The 17,500-nt window shown below is 37.7% G+C and overlaps 2 protein-coding genes across 7 annotated transcripts in view; one reads left to right on the top strand and one right to left on the bottom strand.

Annotated features, from left to right (window-relative positions):
- The window catches only part of LOC135090203 (kinesin-like protein KIF23), a 24,589-nt gene extending 18,907 nt beyond the window's left edge, over positions 1-5,682 (top strand). For 4 of the 5 annotated variants that reach the window (XM_063986667.1, XM_063986678.1, XM_063986687.1 and 1 more), the window contains exons 15-17: positions 852-932; positions 2,588-2,746; positions 4,053-5,682. In XM_063986667.1, coding sequence (XP_063842737.1) covers positions 852-932; positions 2,588-2,746; positions 4,053-4,232 — 420 coding nt within the window. In that variant the 3' untranslated portion in view covers positions 4,233-5,682. The remainder of the gene's footprint in view (positions 1-851; positions 933-2,587; positions 2,747-4,052) is intronic. The other variant, XM_063986707.1, reaches the window with a different exon arrangement.
- Positions 5,683-11,069: 5,387 nt separating this feature from the next.
- The window catches only part of LOC135090193 (poly [ADP-ribose] polymerase-like), a 16,003-nt gene continuing 9,572 nt past the window's right edge, over positions 11,070-17,500 (bottom strand). Inside the window, exons 12-21 of one of the 2 annotated variants that reach the window (XM_063986655.1) lie at positions 17,214-17,253; positions 16,659-16,765; positions 15,963-16,066; positions 14,950-15,145; positions 14,335-14,460; positions 13,888-14,145; positions 13,051-13,281; positions 12,724-12,843; positions 11,941-12,101; positions 11,070-11,732 (exon numbers count right to left, since the gene is read on the bottom strand). In XM_063986655.1, coding sequence (XP_063842725.1) covers positions 11,480-11,732; positions 11,941-12,101; positions 12,724-12,843; positions 13,051-13,281; positions 13,888-14,145; positions 14,335-14,460; positions 14,950-15,145; positions 15,963-16,066; positions 16,659-16,765; positions 17,214-17,253 — 1,596 coding nt within the window. In that variant the 3' untranslated portion in view covers positions 11,070-11,479. The remainder of the gene's footprint in view (positions 11,733-11,940; positions 12,102-12,723; positions 12,844-13,050; positions 13,282-13,887; positions 14,146-14,334; positions 14,461-14,949; positions 15,146-15,962; positions 16,067-16,658; positions 16,766-17,213; positions 17,254-17,500) is intronic. The other variant, XM_063986646.1, reaches the window with a different exon arrangement.

The following is a 17,500-nucleotide window of genomic DNA, read 5'->3' as shown; positions in this document are numbered from 1 at the left end:
TAGGTTTAGGAAGGAGATAGGAAAAAATTGGTTCTCAAATAGAGTGGTAGATGAGTGGAACGGACTCAGTAATCATGTAGTTAGTGCTAGGACACTAGAGAGCTTTAAGAGAAGATTAGACAAGTTTATGGATGGGGATAACAGATGGAAATAGGTAGGTGTGTTTCATACAGGGACTGCCACGTGTAAGCCTGGTCGCTTCTTGCAGCTTCCCTTATTTCTTATGTTCTTATGTTCTTATGGTGTTCCTCAGGGTTCTGTCCTGTCATGTACTCTCTTCCTATTATTCATCAGTGATCTAAACTTGATCTAGGACTTCTTGTCCTATCCTTTCCTATGCTGATGGTACCATCCTGCACGAGACTTTCTTCTTTTCTCTCACCCCTACTCTGTCCACCTCTCTAATCCAAAAGTTAACCATTATTCTCAATCATTCATCCTTTTCTCTGGTAAACTCTGGAACTCCTTGCCTGCTTTTGTATTTCTACCTTCCTATGACATGAACTCTTTCAAGAGGGGGGGTTTTAGGACATTTATCCTGAAATTTTTAACTATCGCTTTTGAATCTGTTTGGGGACTGGCACCTCAGTGGGCCTTTTTTTTTATTGCATTTTTGTTGCCCTTGGTCAGTACCCTTCCTACATAAATTAATAAATATTTGACAGGATGGCAGTAATGTAGTAAACTAAGGATATAATTAGAAAAGAATTTATTTATTTTTTTATTTATTTTATTTATTTTTTTTTTATGTAGGAAGGACACTGGCCAAGGGCAACAAAAATTAGTTATTATAGGTAACTATTTATTTTCTGCAGTTCTTTGTGTGGCATCTGTTGGTATTGGTATTTCAGACACCAGCAGTTGTGAACTTGCGACACAGGCGTTCTCGGTCACAAGGATCTGATGTATGGATTGACCATCGGCCCACTCAGGTATGTGCTCACATGTGTACTCATGTATGTGGGGTTTGTCCTAAATTAGTAGCATACATGTTACATTACAGTTACAGTTGTAACAGTGAGATGTAGTATTTGCCATTGTTGTTTCATCAAATTAGACTTGCTTCCTTGTACATCATATTGTTCAGTGTGTACACACATGTAGCATACATTTATGTACAGCTCAAATGTCATGATCTGTTTATATCAAGTTCAGAGCAGATTGTGGTAGCTGATTGGGAAGTTTAGAAGGGTGTGTTAAAGAAGGAAAATGAAATGTGAATGAGGATAGGAAAATAGATAAAGATAAAGTGCAGAAAGGTGCATGATGCAAAGAGGTTGAATGTAACTTTGAATAGTAAGTTGAAAGGAAAGGGTTACGGAGGAATGAATCATGTTTATGTTTAGGTTGCTTGGAACTAATGTAAGGATAAGTTTGTCTGAGGATGTGATAATGATAGCATTGTATAGGGTTGAAACATAGGATAAGGGAGTAGGAGAGAGGAGATGGAATAAATACTATAATGGAGATAAGATGCTTTACAAACATGCGTGGATGTCAAGTGAGAAATGAGAGTGTAATGAAGACATGGAAATGCAAGTTTACTGACTGAGCAGAACAATGTTGTTATGGTCTGGACATGTGCAGAGAATGGATAAAGAGAACTGGAGAGGAGTCAATGTGAGATGTGTAATACTAAGGCAAAGGTCATAAACAGGATGGATGAACAGTGTGAAAAGAAAATTGCTTGCAAGTCTGGATAGAGGAAGAATGGCTATGCATGATAGGGATGAATAGAAAGCAGTTTTGGAAGCATATATGTTAACTAAGTCTCAAAACACTTCATAGGTTAACCCCACATCTGGTACAATTAGCAGATCTGATCAAATGTTAGGAAGAGAATGAGTGTGATGGTGAGGCAGTTCAGCTATTGGGATCTGATTAGGAGAGATGTATGTTTGTTGTGCATCATATCCCTGCAACTCTAGCACATCATAGTTGGTAAGGATTGGTCCCCTCTCCCTAAGAGCCTTGAAGCTTAGATGTTAGGGAATGCTTATGTGGAACCATATCTTTGCTACCTTGTTTACAGGGATGCCACCTTGGTATATGGATGGATCTGTAAAACCTTCCCATTAAGTAGATATAACCACTAAGGAGAACTGTTAACCAGGCTGCTCATCGTGACTTAGTTTCCATATTTAAATTTAAAAAATACTCATATAATCACCAAAGAGTATTTTTATCTGGAATTCCAGGCTTTTCATAAGTATTTATGAAGAGCATTGCTAAAATAACCATTTTCATTACATTTAAATTTTTATTTAATCACTAATACATGGTGTTGTTGGGGCTTCATGTCTACTGTTACATTGTGTTGTTGGGACTTCATTTGTACTGTTTTGCTTGGAGATCTCTAAAATCCTAAAGTTGTTGGGCATGTAATGTTGGTTTTGGTTTATTTTTCTTCCATTACATGGGCTAATAGGGAGAGAGCTTGCAGGATACATTTTCAGCTGTGGCACTTTGCTCCCTCCACACACACACACACACACACACACACACACACACACACACACACACACACACACACACACACACACACACACACACACACACACACACACACACACACACACACACACAGGAGGTCCCCACAGGAACAGTCCTGCAGCCCAACCTCCATCGTCGCAAATCAGTCACCAAGTTGAAGTCTGGTGACTTTACTGACCCTCGCACCACAAACTACTGCTTGACAACTCAGGAACAGGACTCACAAGGAGAACTGGAGACGAAACTGTTCAAGGTAGTAGTGGAAGAGGTAGAGGGCATATTATAAGAAAGAAAAGACATAAGAAAAGGAGCATGACTAAATATGTGAATGTAGTGTTTCTGTATTAGTATGTTGAATGAGAGAGGACATGGGAGAACTAAAAAGGCTAAATAGTTGAAGTGATTGGGGATTAAAGGAAGGGGAAGAGAGGAACAGAGGATTAAAGGAAGGGGAAGAGAGGAACAGAGGTATATGAGTGTAATAGGAAATAAAAGTAAGGCAAGAGAAGATGGTGAAGAGGGAAAAATTTGTATAGAAAGTGTAAATTAAGTTGAAGGTGCACTTGGAAGATGGAAGGATAAAGTAAAGGATTAAATGTCAGAGAGATGTTAGTAGAGGCTGAGTGCTTGAACAAGCAAGAAGGCAATGTTTGGGTGGGAAGAGGTGGAGGCTGTTTTGTGGCCATCCTCTAGGGGACACTACTCCTGGAGGGAGCAATCAGTAATAGAGGAAGGTGAGAATACTGTGTAAGGTGCATTTCATTGTGGTAATTTTGTGGGTGAAAATTTATTTTTTATTTTCGATCTAATTTGCATCAGTCCTCTCACTTAAGAAAATGATTGTAAATATGATAGCCAGTGTGAATACATGCATGTATCGTTCTAGCATTTTCCTTTAAGAGGTTGTCAGTTTGCAACAGCTGTTATGCCATGACTATAGATCTTGGCAATTTCTTTTGTTGAAGAGTGAGACCCATGGAGGGATGCCAGTGTTGCTCCATCATGTGAATTGTATTTTGTTTACTTTTGATAGAACTAATTTTTTGACCTGAGATACCATGACATTCCTTGAATCCTGCTAGAGGGAAATGGACTCTTTTTTTTCAGTCCATAAATAAGTTTCATTCCTTGTAACCATTAGTAAATTAGGATCAGCTTATCAACATTCTTATTGCTTTAACATTTAAGTTTAAGCATTTTCATTTATTTATTATGAATTCTACATCATGAAAAGAAAATTACCTTGTTCATAAGCAGGAAACATTGTAAATTTTTATTATTTATCTTGTATGGGTTGCTATACACTGTATGCATGGCTTATGTTCTCTCACATATCACACTAAACATGTTGCTTGATGCCTCACATTGTTGGCTTATGTTCTCTCACATATCACACTAAACATATTGCTTGATAATCTAAATTTATCTTGAAAATTTGTAGTAGGATTCTCTCTCTCTCTCTCTCTCTCTCTCTCTCTCTCTCTCTCTCTCTCTCTCTCTCTCTCTCTCTCTCTCTCTCACCTGTCATTTTCTTCATTAATTGCCTCCGTTTCCCACAGGGTGAAGTCTTACCTACAGCTGGTGGTGGAGCACAAGTAGTTCTCAGAGATGTTGAAATTCTACACCAGTGTGATCCTCTTCACCATCAATCCACCCCAAACCGCAAGCGTTCCTCCACTGAAGGGACTCCATTGCAAGACAGAGGTGTTTGGGGCTCACAAAAGAGACCAAGGGTGTAAAAAAGTATATGGAAGTATATTTGGGGGATGAACGTATGTATTCTGATGTATGAGTACTCGTATATTGCTTTTAGTTTGAGTGTGTATTGTCTTTATATTCTTCTAACACTATACCCAACTTAACATTATCATTTAACATTATTATTCACTCATACAGAGTACATACAGAATTTTTTGGCAAGCACAAACTTACAAAGATCCATTTTGAGTAAGGTGGGAAATTAGAAGTGTATAATAAGTTATCACTGAGGGTCTGCTTGTCAAAATTTTTATCATTTACCATTATTTTTTACTTTATAATGATTTTATATATGCACCTATATGTTTTTAGTAAAAGCTTGAGGGAATTCCTTTTAATGATCTGTAAACTAACTACATTCAGCTGGCACCTATGGGATTTTTGCTTGGTAAATAAATATCTTGTTTGGCAGTTTATTTAAATATGATTAGATAAGTTACTTTAAATAATCAAACTCACCCATTACTATCAAATATGTCATGTGTTTTATCTACTGATGAAGTAAGGACTATTTTGTCCTGATTTTTGGCACCTGTTTTGGTGCCACATTTGGCAAGAGAAGAAAGCTACCCAGGATCAATTTTACAGTTAAAAATTTTCATATTGAGTATTTACAAAATGAAGACAATTCATCATTATTTGCACTTCATTGTTGGAGACTTAACTAATCCCTGATGACTTACTCAGTGTCATCCTCTCTTGCCAAAGCAGTTACCTACACTTTCTCATCAAAATGTACTTGACCTAGGGGCAAAAAAGTTGCCTATTTTTTGTGGTCAGCAACTCAAATTTCTGTTACATTCAGCCTCTTGTAACTACACACACTTAGCCAATCAGTTTTCTGGTTGATGGCAGTCCTATTCTGGAACAGCAATCAGATAGGCTGTAGCATTCAGCATGCCTTGGCCCTCCTATCAAGGCACTTAATTGAATCTTTTGCTCGAGGAATAACCAGTAATCACAAGGAGTCATTTGTTAAGAGTATAAATACTGATGAACCTGTTCGAGATATTTGGTGATTGACAAGAATTCATGGATCAGGCTGTGAAACTGGACCTGTAGGAATTGGCAAACTGTCTTTTGCTGGAACTCAGTCTTTGCACATGATCAGGATTTTGTCAAACATTGAATTCTTTGGATTCACAAGGCTCCTTACTTTTCTAAACATGGCCTCTTAAGAGCTGGCTGTTCTTTATGGTGAAGATGCTGAAGAGGATCTCTGGCTTAGCCAAGAAGGCATAACAGAATCCAACATAGCCATTCTAGAACAGTTTCCATTGATGGAAAGACTAATAGGCTAAGTATGTAGAGTACATGGGGGGACATTTAGAAGGAAATTAACACCCATACCCATAGGATGCTTGGATAATAGCTACTTGGGAGTTTCCTGTATTGCCTAGGCATATATGAAATAAATATTCAATATTAATACTGTACTTGTTTCAAGGAAACTGTGCACTCTGGCTGTTGTGATTGACATAAATTAATGTCAATCACACTTGCTTCCATGTTGTGTGTGTGTAATCTTCCTCTTATTTCATCACTGTCAAGATATGAATCTTTACTTGGCTCCAATGGAGATGATAACGCTACCTGCTTGTCTCAGGCCATTAGACTGGTAAGTCCAATTAATTATAATTAATATGTTATATCTTGATCAAGAGATGAGCTATGACACTGTACAATCAGCAACACTCATGATTAAAACTTCCACTGACGTAAGCATCGCATTGCATAAACTGGCAACTTGCTCCTCCTTGGTCTCAAAAAATGTCAGGAGAAAATAACAACATGGCAACTTTAGTCCCCCATGTTTTTGAAAGCATAGAATAATGGATTTAGTGTTTGATATATCGACATAGGAAAAGTTATCTTGTGACTGCACCTTGCTTTGGCTAACAAAACAGGTGTGTTTGTTTTAAACAAAGTTTTCTGCTGAGGTGATGTGTGATGCCTGGAAAATATACAGGCCATGATTACATAGTATGAATGTTAGTTTCACTGGAATGGTGAAATGAATAGAAAAATAAACTATATCTATTGTGAGTGAAAAGACTGTGCATTGATGAAGAAATGGAGCGATGAGGGACACCAGGATGTGCTTCACCACAAACATGGTGGTGGGCCACCCAAAAATGTTTATTTTTTTTTAGTTGTTTTGCTGTAAGCTGAGGATGTACCTTTATCTGTCTCTTGATACCATGCAAGATATCAAGGTATTTTGATATTTGATTACCTTGATACCTTGGTATCGAGGTATTTGGGGTGGCCCACCACGTTTGCAGTGAGGCACATCCTGATGTCCCTCATCACTCCATTTCTTCACCAATGCACTCCATCTTTTTACTTGCAATAGTTATGCAGTGCATTTTTCAATTTGTTTCACCATTCTAGTGAAATTAATATTCATACCATATAATCATGGCCTGTGTATTTTCCAGGCACATCACCTCAGTAGCACACTTTGTTTAAAACAAACAGCCATTTTGTTAGCTGAAGCAAGGAGCAGTCACAAAAGATAACCTTCCCTTATGTCAATATGTCAAACACTGAACCCATTACTATATGCTTTCAAAAAATATGTGAGGGACTAACCTAAGTTACCATGTAGTTATTTTCTCCCAGCAGATATTTTTGGACTGAGAAGAGAGTTGCCAGTTTATGCAACTCAATGCTTGTGTCAGCTGGGGTTCTAATTGCCAGTGTCGCTGACTGTATAGTCTTTGTCATAGCTCATCTCTTGGTCAAGCTATAACATTTCAATTAATTGGACTGATCAGTCCAATGGCCTGCGACACTTAGGCAGTGTTGCCATCACCATCTCTATTCCTATGTTCCAATGTTTGGTTTATTTCCTACTCCATTGCACTTACCTTACCATGTATCTCTCAACTTGCTATGGCATGGTAAGGAAGGGCACAGGAAATGCTGGAATCAGTCAAGACACCACAGCTTAAATACTGCTGCTAACTGCTTCCTGATCCACTCCTTGCTACCATCCATGAAAGATCACTCCCTACAATCATCCATAATCACCACTCCACACTACCAAGAAGAAACATCACTCCCTGCTACAGCCAAGACTAAATACCACCCAGAAAAAGTCAATACTCCCCACTACCACCTGGAAAGAAACAGCACTCCCAACTACCACTCAGTAAGAAATACCACTCCCCACTACTATCCAAAAGAAATGCCACTCCCCACTACCATCCCCGAGAGGAAACACTTCTGATGAAGTCTACAATGCAATGTATCATGATAGTCAACTATAGTGAAACTGTCACCAAACACATCTTAATAAAGCATCTGAAGTAGCTAGGCTGGTGCAGTATTTCCTAGGTGCAGAAACCTAAGTTAACATGTTAGAAAGCTGCTAGTGATAATAATTACTACACCCTATTCATCACTTTATCGCTTAAACTGTAGGTGTACATATTACAAACCAATGTGACAGCTGTAGGTTTAAGCCTTTTTAAAAAAAATAAATGGTTGTGCTGGTACTAATCTTGCACCTTGAATAAACATTAAAAGGTTACCATTATACTTCTAATGCATAAAGCTGTCACTCTTAAAATATAAATTTGAAGACAAAAGTGTGAAGAATTTTTTTTATTTTTTAATAAACTTGCCACATCTGTGAGGTCCAGAAAGCCACTTTGATCAGTGTGGATAAAACTACAACATACATGCATGTCTACATGTTTTTAGTGGCATGAGAATGGTTTAGGTACACTTCCAGTTTACTGGCTCCTTTGATTCCAATGCTCTTCTGATGGACCAGTTGATACCATAATGAACAACAATAAATCAAGAGAAAACTGATCCACTTATCCACTCATCTGTTTCCTAGAATACCATGTGCCCACTTGTTACTCATCTGTTTTCTAGAATACCATGTGCTATGAAAGACTTAAATTAATTACATTTAAGAAAGTTACCATGTTATTAAGTGGCATCACACGTTAAAATATTAATTCCATTTATTATTACACTAAAACTACCCTGGTGACTGTAGATAGTGCTTTATGTATTTAACTTAATTATTAAAATGTGCAAAAAAAAAAAAAAAAAATTAAAATGTGCAAAAAAAAAAAAAAAAAAAAAATATATATATATATATATATATATATATATATATATATATATATATATATATATATATATATATATATATATATATATATATATATATATATATATATATATATATACCACAATGCAGAAAGAAAATCTAAATGTAATAATGTGAGATAGGAAAGTATGATGATGGTACAAATATCTTTTTGACAGTGATGTAGACTGGTATTTGGACTTAACACCAGCAATGACACCTGCATCTCTGCCACAGTTAATTCTGAAAAATCGCCTGTGAATCTTACAAAAATGTGCACTGTCATCAAATAAAAATGTATAAACAATGGAAGTAAGAGGGAGCTTCATAATGCTCAATAAGTAAGCTTATCAGCTGCCTAAATTTTGAGCTCCCACCTTTAATTCTGTTGCAAATAAAGGATGTGCTGGACTCTTAGGGGCTCGTAAATTGGTGATGTACCTGTACTGTATTTTATGACATTTACTTGTGGCTAATGCACTTAGCTTAGCCTGATATTTCTTAACAGGCCACACAGTCTAGTCTTTTTGTTTTCAAATCCGAGATGAATCTCGCATGCCTTTCTGGCGGCAACTCACCATGCTAAAAACTAGGAAAGCATTCAAATATTATGACAGGTACATGCAATCCATAGTTTTTGGCTATCACTCAGAAATACTGCACAAAGTAATTAGGGTAGTGTATGTACACTATTTGGTTCCTAGCATGGTGAGCTGTCACAAAAGGCTCCTAAGGCTTGTCTTGCACTTATGCCAGATGACCTCAAGATCATGGCTTCTAAGTGTACACTATTATTCAAAAGTTCATATTGATGCAATAAAGAACACTACCATAAAAATTCTGACATCAAAAAAGAACTAGCATAAAATATTAGTGACCATTCTTTTGGCATTAAATTTACACTGATTGAGTAGCTAACATGATACAAACATAAAGGGAATGTTTCATTTGACAATGAATAAATATAAAAATCTGACAAACAAAAAATCTCAAGGCATCTATTTCAAGCAGCTTCAACTGCTAATAAACTTGTTAACTTAATGAGGACATTTACCACTGACAAGATTTACAAACATTGATGTATTTGCATTGGTGCACAGAAATCATTACGGAGAAAATTCATGGATGAAATAGAATCTCGCGGTAACATATGCTGGTTTAATCTTGTGATTAAGACTAAAATGGATTTTAAAACAAAAATCTTGGTAATACAGTAAACCCTTGTTATACCAAACCCGGTTATAGCAGATTTCTGCATTTAACAGACATGTATGGCCTATGGACCATCCATCGGATTTATCAGATAAATGTTGGTGAATGAGGCGGAATGTCCAGCCAGCGGTGGGAATATCAAATATGTATTGTTACTGATAATTCACTAAATGCTTATAACACACATTCCACAGTATTTTACATCAGGTACATGTTTGTCATCACAAATATTTTATTACTACACTGTGGTGTGTTGGCATGTTTGGAACTCCCTTCTAGTGGAGCTCATCCTGGTAAGTGCACCCCCCCCCCCCCAAAAAAAAAAAAAAAAAAAAAAAAAAAAAATATATATATATATATATATTGAGGCGCGTGGTGACATAAGTGCCAAAGCGCCAAATATAAAAAACTGAGAAAAACGCGGTCAAAGTTTTGCGACTTTCAGAATGCGATAACTCCGTAACGGATTAAGATAGAAAGCTCATTTTGGTCTTAAATGAAAGCTTACGTTGTGAGAGATGCGAGTCATCTGACTCGTCCTCACTCACCAGTGTTGTCCTCGTCCTGTAGCGGCTGGGGGTCATCTACAATGTCCTCACTGTCACTGTCGTACTCTAGGTGGTCCTCATCCTCGTCCTCAGTGCTGTCATCTTCTTCAGTATTATCCAGTTCCTGCTGCTTCCTGATGATGAACTGAAGGTATGGCTGGTTGACATTTGGGATGAACTCAAGCAGCTGTTGCAGGTGTTGCAGTTTGCCAGGCTGAAGTCGACGTATTGTGGGGTACTTCTGGGGTAGTTGCAGGATGAACACTGGCTTCCCCGGGCTCGGCAGGGAGGGGTAGCGGGAAGAATGGCGCGTTCTCATTGGCCCAATTTTGCCCAGGCGGCGCGGTAGAGCAGTTCCCATTGGTCGCCGCCGCTCCCGCCACCACAAACACAACATTGGCGCTTTAAACACAGCCTCATCCCGTGGGGTCGCGACAGAACAGAGGTGCTTAAGGCTAATTTACCTTTTTCTTCCCCCTGATTCTCGACCTTATGGTCGAATGGCGCTTTGGACGCCTGTTTCAAACTCGGGAGCTAGACTGGAGATAACGAACAGGTTTCAACGTGGGACAAGAGTAAAAATGGCGCTTTGAACGCTAGTCTAGACCGTGAGGGGTCCCACCAAACCGGGCAAAGCTACGGGCGACATACCCTTCTCTTTAGTGGGATTTTCCACCATATTGCAGTTGTCGGTTTGAACTGCCGATTACGCAGTTGAAAAGTAGAGGGTTTGGAGATGGGAATGGAGCAAAAAAGTGATTTTCCATCTTGGTGGCGCTTTGGCACTTATGTCACCACGCGCCTCATATATATATATATATATATATATATATATATATATATATATATATATATATATATATATATATATATATATATATATACATATATATATATATATATATATATATATATATATATATATATATAAAATAATAATAATCCACCCCCCAAAAAAAAAGCCCAGTAGGTTGGGGTTTTTCTAATCCTGACACATTGTTTCCCATACACTTTGCCATAGTGTATAGAGAAAATGTCATACTTTTCACATTGATGTATAATAATTTCAGCTGGCTGGCAGTATAACCCTGGCACCCACACACTACTTCTGCCTCAGCCTCCCACTGGCAGATGTTGTTAGAGGTTGTGGCACTTCTAATCCACTCACTGCCACTTTTATCAGATTTTTGCCTTTAACATCAGTGGCTTCATCTCAATTAGTCTGGTAATACAAGGGTTTAATGTATATAAAAATGATCAGATCTGTTACAAAAAGATCAAGACCATGTTCTGAGAACTAAACTTGCCAATTCTCAAAAGACATCAATAGACAGTAGCAATTACAGCTGCAAATCTAATACTTGTACTGGAAATCTAATTTCAAGAGGTATTTTGCATTGATTTGGGCAACATCATAAACGATGTACTCATTATACAGAAGTGATGTGTTTTTAACACCTGAAGTGATACCTTTACCAAGAGGAACTTCCACACCATCCTCCACCTTGATGGTTGCCTTGGGGTCAGGACATGTGCGGCCCAGGCCCTTGGTGCTGTGTTTGTTAGCAGGAAGTTTCTCCACATACTCTGCACCGAGTCTTTCATACCTAAAAGGATATAATTGATAAAGATCTAGTCATCTTGTTTTTCCCATGAGTATTTCTTCAAGAAACAAGTGAAAACTGAAAATATATACATGTACCTTTTTCAGCAAAGATAACACTCAGTTCCTTATAATCTAATGAAATATGATTCATATATACATAATGTATGGTTCATGGTTTCTTAAATAATAATTAAGTGTGCTTCACTTACATATTGCCGAGTGCAACTTCACAGAGAAGAATTAACCCAGTTGAGTTTGACTTTGAGGTGCAACAGTAGTTGGCTGATTTGGAAACCATGTCAGCAAAATAGACACCTTTACCAAACATGTATCCTGTGACTGGTGCCTCAGGGGGTGCAATGCGAAGACCCTGCAGGAAGAGAGAGCATAATGAAATAATGGGAAACCCATAGAGAAACAAATGTACTCATAACCTTAACATTTGCATGGGGTTTAGGGAACAGTGCAAATTTCACTTTAACAGTGAAATTTGCAAAATAATTACTATATCCCTTCTCATGTCCAAAAAATGGCATAAGGAAGGTGAAATACAGAATAAAACATCACTATGATAACAAAAAATAATCCTTACTGTACATGCCACGACCATATGGAACAGCCAAGATCATCAAGTAGGTAATATGCCTACCATCAAGGAAGTTCATCTTTATTAATTTCATCAATGGTGAAATGTATGAATGTATGAAATGTATGAACACTCCTCTTTTACATGTTGTGTTCATGTACATGGGCACTTAGTATTGAAGATCAGAAAGTCTTTGCCACAACATTAGTGACCGAGAGTAAGGAAATAAACCTATCTATATACCACAGCAGCAAATCACACCTGGGGTGGCACAGAAGACACCACACATTCAGACATCTTTCACACTCTTAGTTCCAGTGGTTCCTGTGGACCTTGTCCTTTCCCCCCAACAGACAAGGAAATACATGTGATGAAAATAACAATGTAAGATATGAAAATTACACACCTGAGACAGGATACCAGCAAAGTTTGTGAGGCGGGAACCATGCCAGAGTAGCTGCCTGTTGTGGAGCTGCTTGAAAGGCTTGTAGCGTTTCTTCTCCCCCTGGCGCTCAATCTTAAATGCCTAAAAATAAGAGATAGAAAAATTTTAACTTATCACTCAAAGAATTATTCTTCCTATGAACATGACAAAAATATCTAGCCACACAACATACAGTGTACAATTACCTAACATAATATATTGCTAATCAAGGAACTGCTGTAATTGCTCTTAGGCAAAGTAACCGAAACTATAAATAAGTAAGTGAATAGCATGTCCAACTCCTTGTACCTCATCCACAACCAAAGAGTAGTGCGAGTGTGTGGCAGCATGTGTGTTCTTGACATAGTCCTGGATCATCTTGAATTCATCAGAACTCTTGTCAAGCACATCCACTTTGGTCTTCAGTTTGCGGTAGTGTTTGTCAATTGGGTCGGCACCCTTGTCTCCATCATCTTCAGATTTCAAGAGGCTGTAGGCAATCTCAATCTCACTGAGGTTGTCCAACATGGCAATTTTGTTCTGTAAATAAAAAAAATAAAAATAAATAAATAAATAAAAAATAAATAAAAAAATATATAATAATCATAATAATAATAATAAATAAATAAAATGAAATAAAACAACAACAATAATAATAATAATAATAATAATAGTAATGTGCCTTGTCTTGGCTATTCCCCTTTTTGGGAGAGAGCCTTGTATATGCATGCATGTATGTATATAAAATAAAATAAATAATGAAACAAATAAACTTCAGAGCTTGTAAGGAAAGCCTGTTGGAATGTGAATAGCCTGGTAAGTCCACCAATAGGTGGTGCATTAGGTCAACAAAGGACTATCTATGAATCCTTTGAAAATTATGAAGTGATATGACATGCACATATGTATTCCCTCTCAATTTCTCACAAATACAAAGGATATAGAAAAAAAATAAATAAACAGAAGCTGAAGGGGATAAAACAAGACAAGACTAAAGATAAGAATAAATGTTCGAGAAACTGATGAAGCTGGGGGAGGTTTTGGAAGAATATTAAACCTTATGAGGCTTGAAAAAAAAGTAATTGTAAGAAATACAAACAAAGGAAGATGAGCATTTAACACACAAAAGTAAATTGGAGACAGTACCTTAATCAGTTCAAGATCTTTCAGAAGAGGTGGAGTTTTCATCCCAAAGTCATGAGGAATGAGTGTGTAGAACCTGTTGGAACAGTCTAGCAACTGGGCATTCAAAGCTGCCTGTGAGGACGCTGCTGCCTCATCTCCATCCACAGCTGGTTTCTTATCCAGCTTCCCCATAAGGTCCAATGCCTCTGAGAGAACACGGTAAGCTCTCTCAATCTGCTTCTTGCTCAGCTTTCCAAGTGGCATTTTCTTTGTGTCAATCTGACAAAATATTAAAGTAGAAATAGAACATGAGAAAATAAACATACATGCAAACACAGAAATTCATCTGGAGTGGGAGGCTTTTCATCTCCCTGACATCCCTTTGCAATGACTGTCTTCAATCTTTAACACTCACTGTTTTATACTGCTACATATCATGCGTGATATTTTTGGCAACAAAAGACCCACCTCAAACTCCAAAAGGGATTTCTTCATGGTGTCTACATCGAAGATCAGTGCTACCAACTCTTGCACAGGCTTTGGCAGCTTACTTTTGGATCCTGCTACCAAAGGCTTAGAAGCAGTTTCTTCCTCCTTAACATTTTGAGAAATGCAAAATTTGAACATACACTCCAAGTACATAATACAAAAAATTAACTAAACACTATACTTTTCATTACAATGCTATTAAAAATAACAAAATTCAAATGATAGATAAAAAAAAAAAAAAAAAAAAAAGATAAAAATCTTGCTAAGTATGGATAAGGAGTCCATGCTAACAGTGACATGTAGGATTCCAGTCAGAGATGCTAGTAACAGAGATGAATTAAGGTATGGTGAGGCCTTTCTTATGTAGTGGCATTAGAGAGACTGATGCTAATGCTGACAATGATAACAAATTTATGATCAGAGATGATGAAAGAAAGCTTGGTCTTAGAGCATCATATGAATGAGAAAAGGCAAAAATTCAACATGCAAGTGTAACTGAATGCTTGTGTGTGTTTGTGACTACATGTATATTCCTCATTTTGGCTACCTCCCTTGTGGCTGATATCGATTAGTTAATACAAACACATTACTCACCTGGCCGTAATCAATATCCAAGGGGAACCAGCAGCCTGGTACCTTCTTGAATTCCTTGGCTGAGAAACGATTGCCTGTCTTTTCCTCATACAGTGCCTCAAATTGGGTCACAGCATCATTAGCATCCTCTGTGCTCTCCAACTTGTTATTACCAATAGTAGTGCCAATGCGGCCCCAGGAGCGAAACACCCACCAGCTGCAGAAAACAATGCAAGTGCACATGTTCAAATGTTGGGAGATTAATTGACTTGATACTATAACTCTAAAGTTGGTGTTACAAAGGGAAAATGTATTACTCATTGCAAATATTCAGTGATAAAGATCTGACAACTGGGATTAAATGAGAGAGAGAGAGAGAGAGAGAGAGAGAGAGAGAGAGAGAGAGAGAGAGAGAGAGAGAGAGAGAGAGAGAGAGAGAGAGAGAGAGAGAGAGAGAGAGAGAGAGAGAGAGAGAGAGAGAGAGAGAGAGAGAGAGAGAGAGATATCTCTCCCTGGTAATTTACAAGAATGCACTCTAGCTGAGATCAGAGCCTGAGTAGCTGGGTAGTGTTTTTAGGCAAATGTTTCATAAAATGCTTCCCTTGATTTTCCTGAGTACTTCCCTGATCATCAACGAGATGCATTGGTGACAAGTCAGGATTATCATAGCAATCAATCAGCAGTTATTAACATGAGGAACACTTGTAGATTATAAATAATGTGAAGGAATACACGCTTCAGCAGGATAACTCTCACTCTACATGTGGTGAAGGCAGTGCAATCCACCTGCCATCACCACCTAAATGATGTCCTATTATGTGAGCTCTCTTTCTGAACTCTACATTTGCTAGATCATCTCTCCTAACAGCATTCTCCATACATTCATCAAGCTCTATTTATCAGGGTTCAGTTACTTAACATCTTTGGTGGCTCTCATTATCTGCTTTAAAATAATACTGGTGATGATGATGATGGATTTGCAACCCATGACTACATGGGTTAGGTGTGAAATATTCTATACACTTAAAGCATACCTGTTCTTTTTGTCACTTTCCAAAACTTGCAACTTGTAATAGGAGTTTGTTCCCTTCATGATGTTTACCATACCTAGCACACAAGTGTATAGTTTGTTTCCTCTCTGAAAAAGAAAATCAGCTGTCAAGATAAGTTACCTTTTTGAAGCTAAAACCGATCATGTCTGGCACCTGAGATGGATGGTTTGCTATCACTGTTAACTCTAGCAAGACCACACATGACTGCTAAATGCTTTGTGGGAATTTCAAGCTCCCTCTCACAATTCTGTCTAGACTATCAGTAGCCAGCAGAGTAGTAGTGTATCTCTAATAGGCCTCAGTTCCCTGCTCTTCCCATCTTACTACACTACGGTGCTGGAGCTACTTATTTTAAACTAGCGAAACTAATCCTCAGTTCCCTATTCTTAAATTAAGACATGTTGGTCCTTGCCTACATTAATGGAGATATTTAGTCTAAACTGGATGTACTAGACCTTAGTTCCTTACATTTATGTTAGTGCATGTCAGTCCTTACCTACAGTGCTGGAACCAGATGTACTAAGGCTCATTTCCTAACTCTTATGTATCAGTCCTTGCTTACAATAATGCAGCTACTAATTCTTAACTTGGTATATTAAGTCTCTGTTCCCTACTCTTACATTCACAAGTGTAACTATTTGCCTACAGTGCTGGAGCTATTTATTCTAGACCAGTTACCTGGTACACATGGGCCTCTTCATCCAAGCCAGAATCTGGGTCAACTGCAGCACCTCCCTTCAACTTGAACTTCTGCTTGTCTGGTATGCTCTTGGTGAAGCGGGACTCTGAGAGGAAAAGAGGCATGTTTAAGTATTTGGATAACTTTGTCTTTGACACAAGTATCAATTTAAACTTATTTTGAATGGTTGAATTGACTGGAGACTCCTCCCTCTGAATTTTCTAACAATATAATCAGCCCCATCTTGATTATTCTCTTTCTAAGTGTTTTTTTCTTTTTTTTTTTCTGGTTTTGTTTCCCTTGGCCAGTGATCCTCTTACGTGGGATTGTTTTTCCTGGGTTTGTTTCCCTTGGCCAGTGGCCCTCTTATGTAAAAAAAAAAAAAAACATGAAGAGTAGCATCTCTTAAATATTTACTTACTTGCATTTTCTCTTCATTAGGTATAGACTCTACTGCAATAATGTAACATGTCAAAAAGGTTCTGTCTAATGAGTTCACCATAAGCTATTAAGAGCATTCTTTAATTGCCAAACTGTAGGATATGAATGCTTACCGGCTTTTGAAGACTTGGTTGGAAAAACTCTATCTTGAACCTGAAATTATAATGAATTATAAAGCAAATCAATGATAAACTGATGCAATAAACTGCATGAACATGAAAATCATGTAATCATAAGGTTCATCTTTCATTATGCAGGAGAGAGAGAGAGAGAGAGAGAGAGAGAGAGAGAGAGAGAGAGAGAGAGAGAGAGAGAGAGAGAGAGAGAGAGAGAGAGAGAGAGAGAGAGAGAGAGAGAGAGAGAGAGAGAGAGAGAGAGAGAGAGAGAGAGAGAGAGAGAA

The sequence above is a fragment of the Scylla paramamosain genome, chromosome 3 (assembly GCF_035594125.1).
Source record: "Scylla paramamosain isolate STU-SP2022 chromosome 3, ASM3559412v1, whole genome shotgun sequence".
NCBI classification, from domain to species: Eukaryota; Metazoa; Arthropoda; class Malacostraca; order Decapoda; family Portunidae; genus Scylla; species Scylla paramamosain.
This window is presented reverse-complemented; position numbering and strand designations above follow the sequence as displayed.